Raw genomic sequence first — 22,527 nt, forward strand, 5'->3', positions numbered from 1 at the left:
GTCATGCATAGAGCCTGCTTTGTGCCGTATACTGCTGCGTCCTTCTTGTTTTTTTTTTTCTAGGGTAAAATCAATTGTTAGAGAACGCTCCAACTGTTCAAGCTGCATATGAGTGGCTGTTCAGGGGTAACAGCAGGCAGTGTAGGGCGTCGGAACTCTTCGTCACTATTGTTTTCTTTTTTTTAATATTATTATTTCCTCAAAGCATGCACGGGGTTCGAGCAACGTTTTTACAGTACGTAGCATAACCATGGATGGACAACGTGCAATGAATAGTTTCTTTGTCTAGTGCACAGATGGCCACTCACACCTTCGAGTTGAAGTGAGGGGCTGCGTGCAGCTAACACGGCGACGAGTATGAGTTTGCCACTGAGTGCAAATTAATCTTGAAAGCGATTCAGTCTGCGACTTCGAGAGTTTCAGGGAACCAGTGAGTGGATTCAATGAAAAAGGCCGCTTATGATAGTTAATGAGATTCACTAATTGCAAATGAGCGAATTAGAGGAGAGGTACTGACTGCAGAGTGCCCTAGCTCACGAGGGAGAGCCTATACTAAAGAAAATGAAGGAAGATGCTGGCGAGCTATCTAAAACTGGTCTTCTCTCGAATTTATTGTTGTTTCCAGAGCTCAACGATGTTCGCCTCCAATGTTACCTTTTCCCAAGTTTCGCTCGAAAACATCCGCGAATTCGTGTATTTTCAGCGATGTGCTATTAACACTGACATTCAGTTGAGTATTGCGTTACATCATCTACTTCTTTGGTTCTGTGATTAAAGGGGTCTTCCTAGAAATTCTTGTCTACTTCTAAGCTACTCACAGAGATGAGGCCCCAGCCTATTCCCAAGCACGGTTTGCCGAATGCGAATTGTGCGCAGAGCACTCCATGTTCGAGACACAAGGAATGCATGTGTCCGTATTGTTAGATGTATCTTTAAAAAACATGCCAACTGCACTAATTATTTTTATTAGCTTTCTGCAGGCATAAAGCAAATGTACATTTAGATCAGACCAAGCGCCGAAGCGTACTACGTGATAGTAATGACATTACATTCGACGATACAGTTATGATGGAATTCTTTTTTATACAATCAGTGCGGCTGTTGCCTCTGTTAATTGTGTCTGTTAAATTTAGAGATGAACGTCACTTTGCACAAAAGCAGCCTTAAAAAACCTCCTCCCGCCCCTTTTAATTTTTCGTGTTATTTCCTTCTTCAATAGCGACAGCTACGAGTGGGATGTAACACTTTCTTTCAACTAGCCCATGGCAGACTGCGGCGAGTCCTATATTTTGACTTCCTTATGCAAGCGAAGAGCATAATTGCTGTAAACACCCATTTCACTTCACTTCCTCTTTGATTTATGTAGCAGTATAACTAACAGTTGCGAAGAATCCGCGGCGAAATATTTGTCTCTAACGTTTCCAATATCATAATCGGCGAATCAATCAAGCCTGGGAAGCTTCTGCCGGTAATCTGTTGCTGGGCTTTGTTTTCGGAGCCCTGGTATGTGGTAAGTAATGAGTCCTGTCCACCAGCTTGCCCTGCGTAGCGTCAACCACGGCTGCTTCAGATTAGCAATGTCTGCACTCTCTCTCTCTCTCTCTCCACGCTGTTTGCCCGATTTTGCTGTGAAGTACAGTAAAATTTCCAGCTGAAAACTTCCTAAAACTGTTGCTTTTTAGTTCGTTATCGCCAAAAGCTGCCCTTCGAGATGTCCTTAACTGTCTCGTACAATATTTATTTATTTATTTTCTCTTAAGGCAGAAGCATTACAGAAGGAAGTGGGTGGGTTATGCTAAACAAAATAATTTGCAAGAGGCCACGCTAGCTTTGATCAGGCATGCATGCCAAAAGCTTTCTAAAGATTACATTAAACCACGCTGTAATTGCCTTCGTCGTGGATCGAGTTCTGCGTTCTATAAACACCAGGCCAGCACAAATCCGAGGGAGCGGTGTGCAATGAAAACAACATTTTAAAGCTTCACAGACTCGTGAATGTTCAATTTGTATGAGTACACGCGATTTAGTCGGTACGGCTCGGTACGGTACGGTCGCGGTACGGACGGACGGAACGGAAAGAAGAAAGAAGAAAAGAAAGAAAGAAAGAAAGAAAGAAGAAAGAAAGAAAGAAGAAAGAAAGAAAGAAAGAAAGAAAGAAGAAAGAAAGATAGAAAGAAAGATAGAAAGATAGAAAGAAAGATAGATAGATAGATAGATAGATAGATAGCTAGAAGAAGATAGATAGATTAGATAGATAGATAGATAGATAGATAGATAGATAGATAGATATATAGATAGATTAGGTAGATGCGTTAGTTAATTAGTGTTAGTTATTAGTTAGTAGGATAGAAAGAAAGGATAGAAATGATAGAAAGAAGATAGATAGATAGATAGTGATAGATAGATAGAGAGATAGATAGATATGATAGATAGATAGATCTATCGATAGATAGATAAGATAGATAGATAGATAGATAGATTTAGGTAGCCTGGTTAGTTTAATTAGTGGTTAGTTAGTTAGTTAGTTAGTTATTAGTTAGTATTAGTTAGTTAGTTAGTTAGTTAGTAGTTAGTAGTTATAGTTAGTTAGTGTAGTTAGATTAGTTAGTAGTTAGTTAGTTAGTAGTTAGTTTAGTTAGTTTCTCAACGCCTTTAGAGTTTGCACATTCCAAATGGGAGATGAGAAAACATATAAAAGGAAAACAGGAGAAATGCAGTTGAAACAAAATAGAGAACAAGACAATCAACACAGCCGCACATAAAGAAGTGCTGGAATAAAACAAACATAAAAAGCGTACTCAAGCGTAGCCGTATTTAAATGAAGAACAAGAACAAAACAAACCGAAACAACAAATAAATCGCGATCGTAAAACAAAGAGGTGAGCTAACGGAAATACCTGAAGAAGAAGATCAAACGAAGTTACGAATGTCAATAACACGTCCTTCAGAACTCTCACATCGGTCTGACGTCGACAATAACCTTCAAGTACACGGACGAACCTCCCCCGTGCTTGGCTTCAGCGCGCAAACCGTGTTTTAAGTTCAAAGTAAACGCACCCGCTGTATAGGTATACGGTCTCGAATTCGAGTAAAGCGAACGTATTCCACGAGGTCGAATCAATCGATAACGGTTTTCTCGCAGCCCGCCTTCGGATTCCTGGGCATTGGCACCTGCCACAACGGCACCTGCGTCCAGCCCGAGTCTCGCAGTCAAACGAATGGGCAACCCGCGGCTCGAACTCCCAGGGGCGGCACGTTCCGGCCGAGGCAGCTGACGCCTTCGGAGCACCCTCAGCCCACAACTACCGTAACCACCACCGTCGGTCACGCGGATCACCCAAAAGCTGCTGCTACTCTTAAGCCTGCTGCTGTCACTGATCGTCCAGCTCACAGAATGCCATGAATCGCGCACGAACATCTATACGTTTCTTTGTAATCTTTTCTATACGGGACCTGCATACCGTGCCCTCTCAATTATAATATTGCGATTGTAACACTTTCTGTGTTTGTCCTGTGCTCTGCTCCGTCAGGTTGCTTTTTTTTTTTTTATCCTCCCGGCACCTGTGAAGAAATAGTTTGAGATGCAGCACAGCTGAGAGGACGAAGAGGATTAATAAAACACGGCATATGGTGCTGCGAACGATGTCGGCTCTCTATGCGAGCCTATATACTTTCACAAAAGGGGATGGCCGATATTACAAACGCCTTCGGCACTTTTTTCGCAGTTCTGCCTGGCACAATATTAAGGCGTGTTGCAAGCGATGAAACTGGGAAGGAAATATTGGAAGTCAAGAACACGCAGACTCATATAGTTTAACTGAACCTTCCAAGTGCCAGTGCGATACTGAGCCTTCGAGGATCATGTCGATGATTGTGATTATGATTATGCTCAGAGTAGTAGTATATCGCGTGACAGCAGTATCATCATTGTGTTCATTTAGCGTAAATATGTATGTCCGTTATTACTATGATCCATACAGCTGTTTGCCCCTGGGAAACACGAATACATACTAAATACGCCGCGTGAATTTACATCGCACTGTTCTTTATTTGCATAAGATTGCACGTAAACTTCCTCAGAAGCTGATTGTGACCTCGCCCAGTGTTGGCCAACTTTTCGGGACGAAAAAGAACCTGAAAAGCGTTTCTTGATCGGGTAGCCACGTGAGAAATAGCGATTTCTCGCCAGTACTTTGCGTCAGCAGAACTGTCGAATAATTTTAAACGTACCGTCCTGGATGATTAAGTCCGGGATATCTATAAAACTGGTTATTTAGTTGATGTTTTTGAGGCTGGTGGACAGCTGCACGAATCGCGATGTGGACTAAAATTTTATACGCCTGTCGAGTATCAAGAGTTGGGGGATTTTGTAAGCATTCATCTTTACGCTTGTCATTTTCACTATCCTTTATCTCTCGCGCTGTGCGCGAAGGCGTGAATGGCGAATTCGCACTGAAAGAAAGAAAAGCACACAAACATTCCTTGGTTAACAGCGTGATGACCGACGTAGGAACAGACAGAAGGGACAGGTCACTTTCTACGTTGGTCGTCGCACTGCTAACCAAAGAGGCAACATTACGAACATGTCAGTTCGTTCACCCTAGTGCACAGGAAGAACCGACCTAACCGACAGAGCCTCGGTTATACCGCCGGCCACTTAGCATTGCCAGAGCTAATGAAATATGTGTCTCGACATTCTCGACAGCCTTCGCATACACTGTCAAAGAACGTGCGTCACAGGTTTTAAAGAAAATCTATATTGTGCGCCGTTCACCGCTTGCCATCGTAAGTTCACCAACTCGCCACATTTTACTATTCAGAACGGAGCAAGGCAGGGTCGACAAACACGTGCATCAGAAGTAATTCGTGCACAATACTCTTATTTCTTGTGCCAATGATTTTTTTTTAATTGCGCAAGCTGTGTTCGCGTTGTGCACGTTATTTATTTTTCCGAACACTTGCTCTCGGAGCTCAATGTCACGAAGGTTCAGAGGTTACACGTAAGTGCATTTTGGTAATAAAAGAACGCACAAGGATACCGCGCGATCAAAGGAAAGTGAAATAAAATAAAAGGAAGAAAAAGGGTGTCGTCGGCACTTTCAAACAAAGCACAATAAGCTATATATCCAAGTGCGTAGGTCAACGTGTGGCAACTCCCGATATTGCAGTCCTGCGCGCAAGACAATGCATCCGACGATATGGCCATTTCTTCGTGAACAGCCGCCAGCCGATCGGCGGGATTCATCGGCGCTACGGTCTCAGTGCTGGGCGTCCTCAACAGGGCGTCGAAGTTGAACAAAGGAAACTGGTTATATTCTAGGCTCTCTCCCGCCGTTGGTTTGTGACACGATGCCAGCTTCATTCCCCTGGGTTAAATGGCTACTTTTCTCTTGCCTTTTGGGTAAGTAACGGTTTCTATACTTCTCGCTCATGCAAAAAGAAAAAAAAATATATGCCACGAGATTGTCATTCTCTCCAGCATGCTGACGCGCATACGAGTCTAGCGGAACAAGCAACGCATTTCACTAAAGACATCTTTTCGTACGCCAAGATGCATTAGCGAAGCAGAAATTCGATCGCACGACCTTGGGTGCCAGCATTACGCAGCATATGAACACATCAGTCCTTCTTCCACTGCGTCGTCCGCCCTAGAAAGGTGCCGTTCCTTTATTAACTGCTAGCGTAGGTGCCGAGTAGACTCTAAAAAGCAACAGTTTACAACGTTTTTGTAAGAACAAATCGGTGAACTCGTAACATTCAGCTCGTATTCAAATTGTATTCACTGTGGTGCGCCGCTTTTCACTGATCTTGAGTTGGAAGTTGGCAACGCTGTGTGCTGCACCTCCTTTGTCCCTTTGTCACTCGTCGTGATGAGTCAGCGCCCAATATGGCGCTCCTCTGCTAAACACAAGTTCTCCTGTTCGACACCCGCCAGCGACGATCACGTTTAAGTTGGGTCTGAATATGCAAGCACGGTCATGTGCTAAGATTTCGATACAAGCTAATTTTTTTTAATTTATAAATGATAAAAGAGCACGTCTTCAAAAGTAACTCAGAGCACTGCACTACGGCGTCCCTTCGGCTGCAGGGGTAGCTTCAAGATGATACGCCACATCGATTCTAATATTCACATTTCGGTCGCATATGGTCACGCTGCTGTACGTCCAAAAACATCAAATCAGGTAATCATATAATTCGTTGCACTTTGAACATACGATGATATTAGGCTATATACAGATATGGTTTCATTAATAAGGCACTATGCCCCTACTATGAAGTGACCGTCCAAAGGTAAGCCGCTCGGTGCCATCTTCGTTCACCCGTTTGTCCCTGCGCTGGCGAATCAGTGATGTCAACGACGAGTGAATTTATACTCAAGGCTACACATGATAACGCGAAGCGCTCGCAAACGCAGCGTTCTTGCTTCGGCAGGTCACGGTCAGGCTAATTGGTCTTTTTTTTTTAACACATGGTGCTCGAGAAGGATTAGGAGTGGCATAACGGGACACCCTAACTTTTTTTTTAATTCCTATTATGCATTTGTATTTAGGTATGTGTTCTGCTATTTAGATATGCTCCATACATCATTCATACTGCACCGCCTGGACTTTTCCCTCTGCCTATGCATCCCACCATTAATCCGCCTATGCGATACTACCCCGCTTTCTCGGCTATGGCTAGGAGCAACCTTGGCACAATATTTTGCCTTCTTTACTGCAATGTCTCACAACTCTGATTGTGATGACTGTGATGGCGAGTAAACCCTTTAACACGTTTTGTGTGACTGTCCTCGATCCAGTTTACCGAGACAATCACCCGCGGCTACACTAGGCCACACTGACGACAGAACGCTGTCAAAAATGATTTAAGTATACCGACCTCACAAGCCCTTCACCGCGGATTTCTTACGTTTAACAAACCTGCACAAGTGACTTTAACGCTCACAAATGTTAACTGTCATCATGTGATGTGAACGGATATGACCATGTGCATGTGGTCTGCCTATCTATCTATCTATCTATCTATCTATCTATCTATCTATCTATCTATCTATCTATCTATCTATCTATCTATCTATCTATCTATCTATCTATCTATCTATCTATCTATCTATCTATCTATCTATCTATCTATCTATCTATCTATCTATCTATCTATCTATCTATCTATCTCAGGATGTTTTCTTTGGTAAACCTCCCTGCATTTCTTTTCCTCGCCTTTTTTGCCCTTACCCCATCCCCCTGTGCAGAGTAGCCAACCGGACACTTCATCTGGTTAACCTCTTTGCCTTCAACCTCGTATTTTCTTTCTCTCTCTCTCTTCATTTCGTTTTCTCGCTCTCTGTCATCTGTCTCATCTGCCAAACTGTCAAACTTGTGTGCGTGTTCCCGGACTCGTGTGCACTTGCACTTATTTAGTACAGAACGATAGGTGTGCTTCTGAGCATCGCTTGGCTCCCTTCTGTGCCTTCATTTGCTGGTGTTACGGAAATTCGCAGATATCTGGACTATTTGACTCTATTCAGTGTTTGTTCAGTACTTTTCGTGCTTTCAGTCTTCTTTCCCCTGCGGTGAGGAGAAGTTGGTGCAATTACCAGCCTCTCCTTTAAGTTCGCCTGTAACGAAAATAAATATAAAGGTTGTGGCTGCGTACTTTAAAAAAGAAGTGTCGGAGACCGCGTGTGGCGTTCGGCATGGCGTCGGATTAATGTCAATTAGGGTGCCATCGACCAAAAGGTTTGGTGCTGTAAGCTGCGAGCTCGCTCCTACGTCACTATACGTAGCGGCGTCCCCAGCCGCCAGTGCACATGTGAATGTGCTCCAAACTCAAAAGAAATGTTTTAACTTAATGAGTGTTTATTGTAGTCAACTTCGGTGTTTAAAGAGATAACTTGCTCTTATAAGGAGAGGTCAAATATGCCTACTCTCAGCATATTACTACTTTTCGGAAGATCAGACAACTCCATCTGTGAAGCGTGTTGAAAGCGAGGTTATTCGGCTGAGAACAAAGGAAACAAACTTAACCAGTTTAGGACCTAACCTATAATATACTGCATATATTATGTGGACCAACCTCTTAAACGTTTCGTCAAGGCTAGGTGTTTTGCTGGAAGTCGTCTCGAGTATGTCATAATATCTCCGTTAATTGCGGCGAAATATTCTGTTAGTTCCGAAACTTTCGCTCACCTTCTTTTATATGCCCACTTTTGGGCAACGGTAGCTGCTTGAAAGTTGCATCGCACAATTAGAAATCCCTGACGCAATTGTTTCATTCGCGCTACCCCTCACATGACTCTTTCTTTTGTTATTTTTTTCAGGCGCCGAACAAAGCCAACGATATATATAACAAAAATAATTTAACGATGAAAAGCTTCGATTATAGTGCTCGCAAACAACCTGCTCGAAACGAACAAAGTTCGCATGCTGTCGCTTATAAGTGATCGGCTACCGCATGCAGGGGCGCGAAAAAATGTTAAGGTTCTATTCTATTTATTCTGTTTATCACGATTCGTCAGTAGTTCGAGTGGCCGCCGAGCCTACGTCATTGCAAGGATCGGCCGGTCGTGCGCGGTGGATGATAAGAAAGAAATGGAATCGAGCGAAATGAATCCTTACGTTATAGGGAGTATGCCCTGACGTCATCGAGGCCAATATATTGTTTCAGAGCCAGCACGGAGAAAAACTGCACTGTATCTAGATTTGATTATCTGTAGCAGCACAGAGGAAGTTGTGCATAGGACAACAAAATGGCGTAACGTCACATGAATACTCCCTACGCAGGCCCAACGTGGGCCGTACAGACAGGCCTACTTTAGCACCTTCGTGGTGACAATGGAAAGTGCGTTGGGCCACTAAGAGATAAACAATGAGAAGGCTGACGTAAGCCAAGCTAATCTCGCTTGTATGCGGACATTGTAAGCAGGTATGAGAGTTTTACAATCCAGACGCTCATTCTCACCTTGACGTCATTATTTTTTCCCCTTCATCTCTCATTTTGCTGTTCTTGTTCGGAGCCTGGAGAAAACAGCCACGTAAGAGGGAATGTGACGCAAGCATAGAGTTCCACGCGAAGACAGGGCAATATAAACGCTAAATGAACCAAACTTCGAACATTCTTAGAGAGGCTAAAAACAACGCGAATACCCGAGGCACAGAGATAAGAGATTGTATCGTTTCCTTTCTCTGCCTATTGTGTTTTTGCACTATTTGGCTACTAGATGGCAATGTAATGCTGCAGTCGTTAGCAGTCAGTCAAACACCGTAGAAATGATTTATATAGAGAGGTACTGCGTTTCTTTATTTTCCTACGACTTCGTTCACAACTCGCGTCGAGGCTTGTTTTATTAAACTATAGTAGTTTATCCTTGTTGCCTCATTGTCTAGAATAGTTTCAATGTGTTCATAACGTTCACACCAAATTCAACTTATCAGCAAACAATCATCGTAGAAATACATGACGACAATTTAGGGCAAATGATCACCAGCCTTCTGTTCTGTTCTGTTCTTTTTTTTTTTTTATGTGCACTGCAGGACGAAGGCCTTGGGCTAGCTGATTCCAACTTGGGCCTGCAAATTTCTTAATTTCATCACCACACCTAACTTCCTGCCATCCTTGACTGCGCTTCCCTTCCCTTGGTATCCATTCTGTAACCCTAATTGTCCACCGGTTATCCATCCTACGCATTACATGGCCTGCCCAGCTCCATTTCTTGCGCTTAATGTCAACTAGAATATCAGCTATCCCCGTCTGCTCTCTAATCCACACCGCTCTCTTCCTTTCTCTCAACGTTAGGCCTAACATTTTTCGTTCCATCGCTCTTTGTGCGGTCCATAACTTGTTCTCGAACTTCTTTGTTAACCTCCAAGATCCTGCCCCATATGTTATCACCGGCAAATTGCCCATATATGGGCAATTTGCCTTGTATGTAGGCAACTCTTCATCCCCCCCCCCCTACAATGTTCTCCAAACCCGTCATTCGATAAGGGACTAATTAAACTAATAGCTGCTTTGTAATCCATTATAATGGCATATTACTATTAGCTCAAAGAAGTAAACAAAGTGACACCAAACAAGTTTGAGTCAGAAGAACGAAGTTCATACAAATCAGAACTCTGCCCTGCGTACTCGTGTAGCCTAAAATGCCGTACAGTCATCAAACGGAATTCAAACGCTGCACAGAAAGTGCTACTGCGAATATTGTAATAGATGCAAAAAAAAAAGTTTCAGTGGGTCTACAAGGCGCAGCATGCTTTTCTTTTGTATGGCTCCAAATTTTATTGCAGATAAGCATTGTGATCTGAAGCTGCCTCCATAAATAATTATGTCGAATGGACAAATAACAATTTGCATGATACACGCCTTTAAACATCTGCCATGCTTTTGCAATACTGTATGTTGCTCGCATAAGTTATCATGTCGTCTGAAACTAAAGAAAAAGAAGGGTGACCAGTGTAGTTCGTTGCAGAGCTTAAAACGAAGGTTATTAGAGGTTATTACAAGCATACTTGGACCTAGCTGTGCGTAGGCTTTCCAAGCAAATCTATAACTCCCAAAAATTCCCTAGAACTCCAAGAAATTTAGCCATGTACGGGGCAAGCCGTTGCCTCCGAAAATGAGTTTTAAACGCCATCTTTGTTCAGGAGCCCACGCCAACTTACACAAACGCTTTGAGTCATGAAACACTCTCAACAGACGTAACAGCTAAATTATTTCGACGTACGGGTTCATATCGACAGACGTTGTGAAGGTCTATGCGCTTGCCAAAAATAGGCCCGACAGCAGGCCCCAAAAGTAAAACAACAACCAAGCCACGAAGCCCTCGGTATGCGTACACCTCTCCTAACGGACGACGTCGACGGAGCGTGTACGGACGTCGCTTTTCTCACACAATGCTGCGCTGCTGCTGTCGGGAACAATGACGACCATGGGGGTGAAAAGCAAACAAAAACACTTGTGAGCGACCGCGCGCACCGTGTTTACAGCTTGCTTCGGTTCGAACTGTGTTGGCTTTGCTCTGTGACCAGTGGCGTCAGGTTTGCATGGTAGACAGCGAAGTATATGGACAGGCGAGGCGATGTTCAATTGACCTCGCTATTGCCTTATACAACAGCTGGGACCGAATTGACTAGGCTTTTGGTTCGGAAGTGTTATATTTGCCATTGGCAGGCCGCCTCTGCTAGTTACACGTCCAGCATCACCATTGGCTGGAATTTTCGAGCCTACAAGAGCTTTCTGGGAATACGGACCCCCCCCCCCCCCCCTCTTTTTTCTTTAGTTCGCACAGATCGTTATATTAAATATCGCGTGTGACAGATAACAATTCGTCTTCCTGGATAAGGCGGAAGTATACCTGCCTGCACAATCGCAATGTCCAGGCATTTCATTATTAAAATGAACTAACTGACCTTTTTTTAATTATTCACTTTAGGCCACATGTCGAAACCGCGATATTGAAGCCGAGCATTAGTGAAGTCCTGTCTGTATGCAGTAGTCCCAAGACTAGATATCCGTCCATAAAATGGGTTAAAAATACTTTATTAAAATTAACTAATTGAAGTCTGGGGTTTTACGTGACAGAATCACGATTTGGTTATGAGGCACGCCGTATAGTGAGGGACTCCGGATTAATTTTGACCATTTGGGCTTTTTTTTAACGTGCATCCAACGCGCGGAACACGGGCGTTGTTGAAGTTCACCTCCATGGAAATTCTGCCGCCGCGACAAGATCGTTTATCGCTCGGGTATACCCTTCGCTCAGGGTATCGCACCCTTATGAGATAACTTGTTCTTGAGCTAGTTGGTTTTGACGGAGCCATTGTAGCGCAAATGGAAACAAACACAAATAACACAAGACGGGACGTAGCGCTAGTGGTGTCCGTGAATAATTAAGAAGGGAATTGGAGAGTATTTTTGCCTAAATGTCTGTGCATTGCGATTCATCGTGCAAGTAGTGTCGACCTCTTCAGGTGATTCGCATAAACAAGCCAAAAGAATGTAAATAAATAAAATAGAACGAAGCATCCGGTGCAGTTATACCGGTGCAGTCATACGCCACAGACGAACGGCTGAGAAACCGGTGCCGTGGCGCGGTGGTTACATGGCCTGCTGCTACTCAGCACGAGGTCGCGGGTCCGATTCCCGACCGAGGCGGTCGCGTTTGGACGGTGCGAAATGCAAGAAAACGCTTATGTGCTTCCATTTAGATGCACCTTGGAGTAGGTGAAAATGAGTTGCGGTCATCATTGTAAGTGACTAAATCTTTTACTTTCGATTCAGTAATCCTTTTTTTTTATAACATTTAATGAATCAGGTAGTCAAAATATAATCCCAAGTCTTCTATTGAGCAGTCTCTCATATAGTCCGAGTGCTGCTACGGGATTTTAAGCCTAACGAATGAATCAACCAATCGAGGGATGAGTAGAAGGGTTATTGCAGCAATCTGAAAAGACTGCCACATGCTTGAGATCCAGTGGAGGCGTGTCATGTGAACGAGCGCGAAGACATTTTCTTATTTCTGTGTCAGTTCTCTGATGGAATATCGACTCAAGGAGCCAATGCCTCGCGCGTAAGGACGTATATCGCAACAAGCAATGCATCATTTTTTTTCTTGGAAATTTTCTATGCACTTAACTAGTAAATGCTTTAGTAAATACTTTTTATCATTTTCGTTGATGCTGAATTTCTTTTCAGCTTAGGTACAAAAGGGGTTACTTGATAATTAAACTGCTTGAAATTTCTTGAGCTTCGCCACTCTTTGTGCTTTCGCCGCCACATGGTCCCCTACACTTAAAAAGAAAAAAAAAGAAAAGCAAGCAAGCGAGCTTGAATACGTCAGCAATGCTACTGGAAAAGTAAAAAGCCTGGATGATCTTCCGGCTATATATGGCCTAAAGCAAAAGATATTCACTATTGTCCTGTGGTTATATGCATATGTGAGTGGAATTTAATTCAGACTTCGTCGGTCTCCTTTTCAGTGGTTGTCTACGCCGGAGAAAACACTCGAATGAAAGATGGAAGTGAGTGTAAGGGTGAACTGGTAAGTCGCAAATGGCTAACTCGCACCTCTCCAGAAAAAAAAAACAGTCAAATGCACTTGCGTAACGCCTCCGAGGTACTCCTAAAATCAGCCAGGATATTTTTCGGGCTCATCCTCACACATTCCCAATGGCATGCATGGAGGCACGAACAGTACGGTGCGCCGAACGCAAGGCAGCGCCGGCTGGTGATCCCCTCTGTTTTCGGAATCATCAGCAGACCAATGCGAGACGAAGGTCTCTGTCTATGGGAGCCAAATACTCCTGCAGTGAATTTGCGAAGACTTCCTTATATAGATACTCGCAATTTCACAATCTTGTCGCTTCGTGCAATTTATTCTATCTAATCTATCTATCTATCTATCTATCTATCTATCTATCTATCTATCTATCTATCTATCTATCTGTCTGTCTGTCTATCTATCTATCTATCTATCTATCTATCTATCTATCTATCTATCTATCTATCTATCTCTTGATATTTCAGTTGCTCCCACAGACCGACACGCCTAATTCCACTTACATCTTTCAATTTCAACTCGAATGTCATCTGTCAGCCACATGAAAGGGAACCGAGGGGCTCGATTTTATTAATCATAAGTAGCCAACAAGCAAAGACACCAAGGACAACATAGTGAAAATTACTTGTACTAAATGAAATAAAGATATGATAAATTAATGGAAAATGAAAGTGGATGAAAAAACAACTTACCGCAGGAGGAGAACGATCCCACGTCTTCGCACTACGCGTGCGATGCTCTTACCGATTGAGCTACCACAGCGCCGTTTTCTCATCCACTTTCTGGGGGTATCTATTGGTGGCTAACGAGGTTCTCGAATCCGGCAGCATTGATGCCTTCAGGTAGCATGTGGGGATTTACTGACCAGTTTCCTTCACCAAAAAACATCACGTACTCGGGACGCCTGCGGCAGACAGGATGTTCCACATCCGCCGCCAAGTTTTGTGCGTGGTGGCACTGGCTAACACTCCTAGGGTTAGTTCTATTAGTAAAACATAAATACCCCAGAAAGTGGATGGGAAAACGGCGCCGTGGTAGCTCAACTGGTAAGAACATCGCACGCGTAATGCGAAGACGTCGGATCGTTCTCCACCTGCGGCAAATAGTTTTTTCATTCACTTTCATTTTCCATTTATTTATCATTTCTTTATTTCATTTAGTAAGTACAAGTTATTTCCTCTATGTTGTCTTTGGTGTCATTGTTTGTTGGCTGCTTATGATCTGTCAACCACGGTAACTCGGTGCCAATGACGCCATGTTGCTGAGTAAGAAATTACCGGTTCTCTTCCTGGCCGGCGGCGTCCGCGTTCCGATCAAGGCGGAATGCGAAAAACGTTCGCGCACTGAGCTCTGGTTAGACGTCGCGTGCTCGAAATTTATAAGGACTCCCTGCGCACGACTGTGTCTCTCACAGTTCCAGTGTTACTTTGAGATGTTACGCCTCATCAGTGGACCATCAGTCGGGACATCTTATGCTTCCCTGCATCTGATCTCTAACAGCACATAGTCGTCTTCCAGGTGGCTTCTTCTCTCTAAGGGGTACTGACACACAAAAATTTTTAATCTCGCTTCGTTTTGCGCTATCAGATGGCTGCCTACGCCGTAACGACTGTGTGGTTGTGGCTCACAACATAGAACGCGTGCCCAATCATTAATAATATCATGCTTTAATACGATCAGTGCCAAAACGCGTTCCAAAAGCAGCGCAACTTCTTGGCATACGGTTTGGTATGGCGGTCAGGCGTCACGAAAACTTGGGCCAGCGTGGCCTCGCGTAGCCAGCTGACGCGCGCATCACTTTTTCCGTTTCTCCTTATATCATCTTTAAGTATCCCTTTAACCCTCTACCCCAGCACAGAGTAACCAGCCGGTATATGCAGTCATAGAGGCATTGCGTAATCAAGGAGTACAGGAGGCATACGTGAATATCTTAGCAAACATCTACAAGGATTCCACAGCTACCTTGGTTCTCCACAAGAAAAGTAGAAAGATACCTATCAAGAGAGGGGTCAAACAAGGAGACACAATCTCTCCAATGCTATTCACTGCATGCTTAGAAGAAGTATTCAAGCTGTCAGACTGGGAAGGCTTAGGAGTGAGAATCAACGGCGAATATCTCAGCAACCTTCGGTTTGCAGATGACATTGTCCTATTCAGCAACAATGGAGACGAATTACAACAAATGATTGAGGACCTTAATCGAGAAAGTATAAGAATTGGGTTGAAGATGAATATGCAGAAAACAAAGATAATGTTCAATAGCCTGGCAAGAGAACAAGAATTCGAGATCGCCAGTCAGCCTCTAGAGTCGGTAAAGGAGTACGTTTATCTAGGTCAATTACTCACAGGCGACCCTGATCACGAGAAATAAATTTACAGAAGAATAAAATTGGGTTGGAGTGCATACGGCACGCATTACCAAATCCTTACTGGGAGCTTACCACTGTCGTTGAAAAGAAAAGTGTACAATCATTGCATTCTACCGGTGCTAACATATGGGGCAGAAACTTCGAGGTTAACAAAGAAGCTCGAGAACAAGTTAAGGACCGCACAAAGAGCGATGGAACGAAAAATCTTAGGACTAACGTTAAGAGACAGGAAGAGAGCAGTGTGGATCAGAGAACAAACGGGGATAGCCGATATTCTAGTTGACATTAAGCGGAAGAAATGGAGCTGGGCAGGCCATGTAATGCGTAGGATGGATAACCGGTGGACCATTAGGGTTACAGAATGGATACCAAGAGAAGGCAAGCGCAGTCGAGGTCGGCAGAAAACCAGATGGGATGATGAAGTTAGGAAATTTGCAGGCGCAAGTTGGAATACGCTAGCGCAAGACAGGGGTAATTGGAGATCGCAGGGAGAGGCCTTCGTCCTGCAGTGGACATAAAATATAGGATGATGATGATGATGATGATGATGATGATGATGATGATGATGATGATGATGATGATGATGATGATGATGATGATGATGATGATGATGATATGCAGTAGCTAGCCTCCTTGTATTTTCCTCTCTTCCGCTTAACCGACGTGCTCCTCCGTCCAATGACCTCACTAAAAAATTAGGAAGAAAAAGTAAAAAAAAGAAAAGTGCAGCACTGATGGCAAGATGACACAGCGTGCTTAGAAAAACAGCGATTTTTAAAACGGACATTATCGAACGTCTGAATTGAGAAAGAGAGCAGCTTTAATTGAGCAATTCTATCCTAATGAGAGCTCTCCAGACCGTTGATTTTATGTTTCAGAAAATAGTTCAATTTAGTGTAATTTCATGAATTTCCGTTTGTATTTATATGTTCGTAAGTGTATAGGACTCTGTGCTGTGGACTTCTGGCCCTATGAGGTTGTTTCCTTTCATTTTCTTACTAGATATATATTTTTTGTATTGTTGTTTCGGCTATGCAAAAAGGAGTAGTCACCATTATAGGGTGACTACATCTCTTTCTTTTATATTTATTTCAATAAAAAAGGAAGGGGTAATAGTCTCTAAGTCATCCACCCTCGAAGGGTTCTTGCGACATTCTTATTAGTTCGTTCTTGCATATCAGTTTTCAATACTTGTTCGTCCCCCCACCTAGCCAAGATGTACACATGCAAAAAAAATCCCGAAACTTCAAAGCTACCATAGGCAGGTTCTTTCATTTATTTATTTATTTATTTATTTATTTATTTATTTATTTATTTATTTATTTATTTATTTATTTATTTATTTATTGAGCTATCACGGCGCGTTCGCAGGTTTATAAGTGAAGAAAGAAAATAGAAGATAATAAATAAACATGTAGTTACGCGTGATAGGCTCAACATTCCTAGCCATTGTGTGTTCTGCATGTTCCGCCTCCGGACAATGCAACACAATTACATTGACGTCCACGTGACCGCGTCAAGGAAAGCAAAGGCGGACGGACACCGCAAACATATTTTGCAGATGTTACCTTTTGTCGCAGTAAAAAAAAACAAAAAAAAACGAATTTCTGGTTTGCGCACTAACTTTTACGGAAAGTATACAAAGCGAGTCTAACCAAGCATGCGCCTCCCATTTCAGTACATTCCGTTTATGCCGTGCAAGAGGTTCTGCCGAGTGAAATGGATTTTGATTGTGCCGCACTATAAAAAAATCGAAGTTGCAGACGGAACTCCGTGCAAGGTGAGCGCTATCATTCCGGGACGCAGTTATTTTACGTATTGTTGCACTACTGTATAGGGCATATAAGAAACCCGTACACGTGTGATCGAGCAAAGTAAAAAAAAAAAAAAAAATTGGTGTCCACCTGGATTGCAACACGAACCAACATTTTTGTTTCCTTGTCATGAATATTCCTCCAGCCTGCGGGTTTTCGCAGAACTGACTTGCCATTTCAACGCGTGACCAAAATGGCTGGTTTGGCCTGCGTGCCCAGCCTATTATACTCGCTGCTCAAATTTGACAGTTGAACGTGGTGCATACTCCATCCGGTGGCAGTGCAGGTAATGCGAAAGGTTGATCTTCAAACTAACCAAATAACGCTAGTAATGTTGTTTGAAACGGTGCTCCATTCGACTTTTGTTTGGTCTAGTTCCGTTTTTCGTATAAAGATAGAATGTACCCACGATGGGAGATTGGCGAGGAATCGAATGAAATTAGGAAAAGTCGTTTAGTCCTGTCTATAAATTGAGCATTCATAGAAGAATCAAAGTAAATGGAAAATCACGTAATGTACCAAGAATTTAGCAAGGAGACCACAGTGAAACGAATATAAATTATTCAACGTGCTTTGCAAACATTCAGATGACCATGTCCAAAAGGGGAGGATCCCAAAGAAAGAAATAGAAGCAATAGAAAAATTTAGTTCAACTCGGGGAAACGGTGCTTCCGAATTTCTGTATTATTTTTTTCTTTAAGGTGTGACAGACATTTGAATGTTTTGGCCTCTTCATTTTCAGGTTTTGCATCGCTGCTGACTGCTGCTTCTCCGTGTTTGTTGACTAGAAATTTAAATTAATTTTAATACTTACCAATTTACCTGAATGGTTTTATAAATCATGTATCTCCTACTTTATTATGTCATCGTAAACTTAATGCGTCTCAATATTGCTTCTATAATTTCGTCTTTTACTCTTTTAGATGTTATCCAGTGAAAACCGTCCCTCAATTTGATACTGCTTTGGAAAACTACGTCATTTTGAGAATGAGCTTTGGCTGAGGTTTGAATGAATTGATGAATATCACAACAGCTTGTATAAAAATTGACCGCCATCCCGCCCTGTGAACGTGAATGTCCAGCGAAGCTGTATCAAACATCACACAAGCATTCTATTCACGCTGTTCTTCTGGTGTCTTCAATTTCCGTGGTCTCCCCATGGCAGTCTTAGAATGAAGTGAATGAGTTGCTATACGGGCCTCCCTTTCATGCATGGAAGCGTGGTGACGTCACTAAGCATATATATATATATATATATATATATATATATGCTTAGTGACGTCACCACGCTTCCATTTCATTACCCACCACGCCGACTCATTGACTATGGCGTGGCGCTGAAGCAAGACGCCGCGGCCTCATTTCAATGGGACGAAGTGCGAAAACAACCCCTGGTGGTCAAAATTTGTCCCGAGTCCCCCACAACGTCATGCCTCATAGCCCAATATACAGTTAAACTCCGCAGTTTATATTCAATCATTATTCGAAGCCACTTCGCTGGTGCCAGACATCGGAACAAAACCGAATCGACGACTACCTCTTTCTTATTCCCTTTTCAGAGGCGGCTCATTTTGCCAGGTATTTGTTCTCACGGAGAGTGCGTAAAAAAGGAAGAAGGAAAGGTCACTAAAGCACCCGTGATCAACTTCACGGATATAATGATGACTGCCGAGGCGACGACCACCACTCTGGCCCCTTTGAGAGAAGACTAAAGCGGCGACCAGCGCAGAACCCGTATGGTCGATACGTTTCGATGGCAATAAAGAAAATTGGCATCAACGGTTCACTTTCGCACATGAGGTGCATGGAGTCCAGTCTTCTAGATAGCTCTCTATAGGTCTTCCTTTTTCTTTTTATGCGAAAGCGTTTCATGGCTATAAGTGTTTCCCCAAGTTCTTCTTACATTCTGCACAAGTTGTTCTTTACAGCGGCACTTTCGTCATAACTTCATCGCTAGCAGACGCGTGAATGTGTGAAGAGTAATTAAAGTGAAATGGCTTGGGAGGAGCAGTTTCTCGGATTTGTCCCGAGTTTTATCTCGTTTCCGCGATTCAGCTTGGCGAAATTGTGCTACCTCAGAAGACGGCACTTATGCCTATATCCATCGGGATTATTCACCATCGTTACAGTTAACAATCAAACAATAATTTATTTAACGGCACCATTAAAAACGCTGATGTCTGAGAGCTTGAGGACGAAGAAACAAAAACCAATCATAGGTAGATAGGCAAAACAAAGCAACCTGAAATTATGGGATAAAAAAGTAAGAATAATAAAAAACAAAAAAATGGGAGGACGCTTAAGCTTCGCTTTTAAGAGTGCCATGGAACGCGATAGCATTCAAAGATCCCTCACTGCTTCTCACGCTTCCCGACAACTGCAGCTTAAGCAATCGTAATGGTTACCGGGAAACACTGGTGGAGAACGCTATGCACGAAGGCGAGCTTTCTGGTAGAAGCGCGGCCTTTAGCGTGGGGCGATCCCGGAGACATTGCACAGCCGCGCCAAGAAAACTGCATAATATTCAGGCTTCCGTTTTATTGAGATAGCAATTATATGGACACTTCTACCGGATTTCTGCCGTCGCCGTCGTTGTCGCCGTCGCCGTGAGGTTCCCTATAGATAAAATCTTCGCCGCGCGCCGTATGCCCGAGCGGAAGCGTGCGGGGACGCGCGCTATCACAGAGAGCGAACGCACTCATCTCCCACGCGCAAGCAAGGAAGCGCGAAGCCAGCGCCGGAGGGAGCGCGGGGAGGGGGGGGGGGGGGGGGCGCACTTCTACGCTGCCAACAACCGCGCTCGTCGCTCATCCGCACCGTCTCTTATCTCCACACGGCTCTGACCTTTATGCACTATGCGTTCGCCGCTCAGTTTCTGTTGAAGCGATAGACCGCACGTACCTTCGCCCGCTGCTGCGGCGTATATATGCGCTTGCTGCCAGCGTTTTGACAGTCGTTGTCTGCAGTCATTCAGTGTGATCTATTCATGTTTGTTTGTGCGCGCTCACACCACGCTTGTTCATTCAGTTAGTAATAGTCGGCCACATTTTCCAACGCACGCTACACATGTAATGCTGCCCGGATCGGCAGTGCAGCGCTACAGGTGTGTCCCTTCGCACGCGCGCTGCCCACGGGAAGCGCTTCTCATCAACACCACCGTTTCACACGCGCCTTCTCGTGGTCATCGAGTCTCTCTTCATGTCGGTCTACTTACGCCGCAGCACACCTGCTTACTTAATCAGCTCATGTTTACTACAATTCATATTGCTACCAAAGCCGCTCACCTTACTTCGTATGACATTGCGTGTTGCTATCGCATTCACTGCTTCGCCCTTAGGGCGAAACTGTGACATTTTTTGTTTCGTACTTTTAATATTTCAGTCTGAGAAGATTTAACATAAAAGGCATGCGCTGTGGGTGTTTTTTTTTTCATGACATTTGTTTGTGGATGGTCATTCTCAAAATTCTGAGGAATAGCTTTGCCAATAATGCAAGACAAGGTATGAGCAAAATTAATGATAGAATGGTGTGCCAATATAACCCGCATATACCGCATGTCTTATAAGAAGGCGTGACATATACAGGGTGTTTCAGCGAACACTTTCAAAATTTATATAAGGTTGCCTGTGGCAGATAGCCCAAATATAGTTAATGAGCTAGTCTACTCGAAGAGGCGGACATTACTTGCACAAAAAAATTGAAATGCCTAATCGACTAATTAACAAAAATTCATTAAGTTTTAACTAATTACGTGATGGCCCATATTGCAATTTACAAATTGTAGCCGTGGAGTTCGCAAGGCGGATCCACTTAGAATTAATTCTCAGGATGACACCAGTTTCGATATATTAATTCCCGAACTTTGCGGAGAAATGCATTTCTCCGCAAGCAAACTGCTCCGCGAAAACGGTCAATAATGACTGAAAAAAGCACTAGTTTTGCAGAAAAAAAAATACCAACTTTTTGTGCGTCATCTTTAAGTAATTCCCGTCTCCCGAATCTCTTGGAGTTCACTGTAGATGGTCTCTCGTATGGCTATCCGGCAAGAGATATTGCTTGAAATTCACGGGTCTATCTGTAGTATAAGTTGCAATCGACATTCAATGGCTTTCGTTTGATTAGGCTTCTCGGACAAGGCATCCCCGTATCTTAGTATATACCTGGCCTTCTACTTTAGTAATCTTATTATTTTTTTTCATCTAAAAGGCTGTATCATCCTCATCAGTCAATTTATGTCCACTGCAAGACGAAGGCCTTTCCCAGTAATCTCCACGTCTTGCGCCGGTTGACCCCATCTTACTCCTGCAAATTTTCTAATTTATCGTTCCACCTGGTTCTCTGCCATCCTCGACTGCACTTCCCTGCTCATGGCACACATCTTACAACTCTAAGAGACCACCGGCTACCTCTCCTACGCATTACAGATGGCCTGCCCAACTCCAATTATTTCTATTAATCTCAACTAGAATGGCGGCTACCCCAGTTTGATCTTTAATTCACACCGCTGTCTTCCGGTCTCTTAACGTTACACCTAACATATTCCGTTCCACCGCTCGTTGAGCGGTCGTTAACTTATTCTCAAGTTTCCCTCTCAACCTCCAAGCTTCTGCCCCATAATTTAGTATACCAGTAGAATGCAATGATTGTACATTTTTCTTTTCATAGATAGCGGCAATATACCAGTCATGACTTTATCGTGCCAAGCCGTATGTGCTCCAACCCATTTGTATTGTTCTGCAAACTTAATTTTCTTAGCGCTAACGCAAGTGCCTTACGCTACACTAGAACTATCTGATATCCAACCTTCGCGTGTGTCACGTCGTATAACAACAGGGTACTCATAAAGGCGAGAGCGTGATTGCTTCTCCAAATCTTCCCTCGTGGCAGATAGCGCATGCAATTGACACGCTATGTTATGATAATTAATTTGGTACGTCTCGATCTGGGTGGGAATCGAACCCGGGCCTCCGTGGTGCGAGACGAGCACGCCTCCCCGACGCCACGGCGGCTCCACGGTTCTGGCTTACTAAAGGTGTGCCTAGTGCGTGCGTCATTGCACACGTCACGTCCCAGCCATCTGGCTGACTAAAGGTTTCACCAAAGGGACCATAATGCTTTCGCAGTCCCACACATAAGCAGACTTAAGTGTCTCTGCCGAATATATATATATATATATATATATATATATATATATATGTATGTATGTATGTATGTATACCTTCGAGGAGCAACTTATGAGAAGGCGACAGAAACTTTGCGCGCATGCCCATTTCGAAAATACGCCTGTATT

The 22,527-nt window shown here is 43.5% G+C and overlaps 1 protein-coding gene across 1 annotated transcript; it reads left to right on the forward strand.

Annotated features, from left to right (window-relative positions):
• Nucleotides 1-5,165: 5,165 nt before the first annotated feature.
• LOC119446160 (uncharacterized) lies at nt 5,166-19,031 on the forward strand. Its single transcript, XM_037710516.2, has 4 exons — nt 5,166-5,401; nt 12,975-13,036; nt 17,102-17,203; nt 18,797-19,031. Exons 1-4 carry the CDS (start codon nt 5,350-5,352, stop codon nt 18,947-18,949), a joined length of 369 nt encoding a protein of 122 aa, XP_037566444.1. The 5' UTR covers nt 5,166-5,349; the 3' UTR covers nt 18,950-19,031.
• Nucleotides 19,032-22,527: the final 3,496 nt, after the last annotated feature.

Source organism: Dermacentor silvarum, chromosome 3 (assembly GCF_013339745.2).
Source record: "Dermacentor silvarum isolate Dsil-2018 chromosome 3, BIME_Dsil_1.4, whole genome shotgun sequence".
NCBI lineage: Eukaryota > Metazoa > Arthropoda > Arachnida > Ixodida > Ixodidae > Dermacentor > Dermacentor silvarum.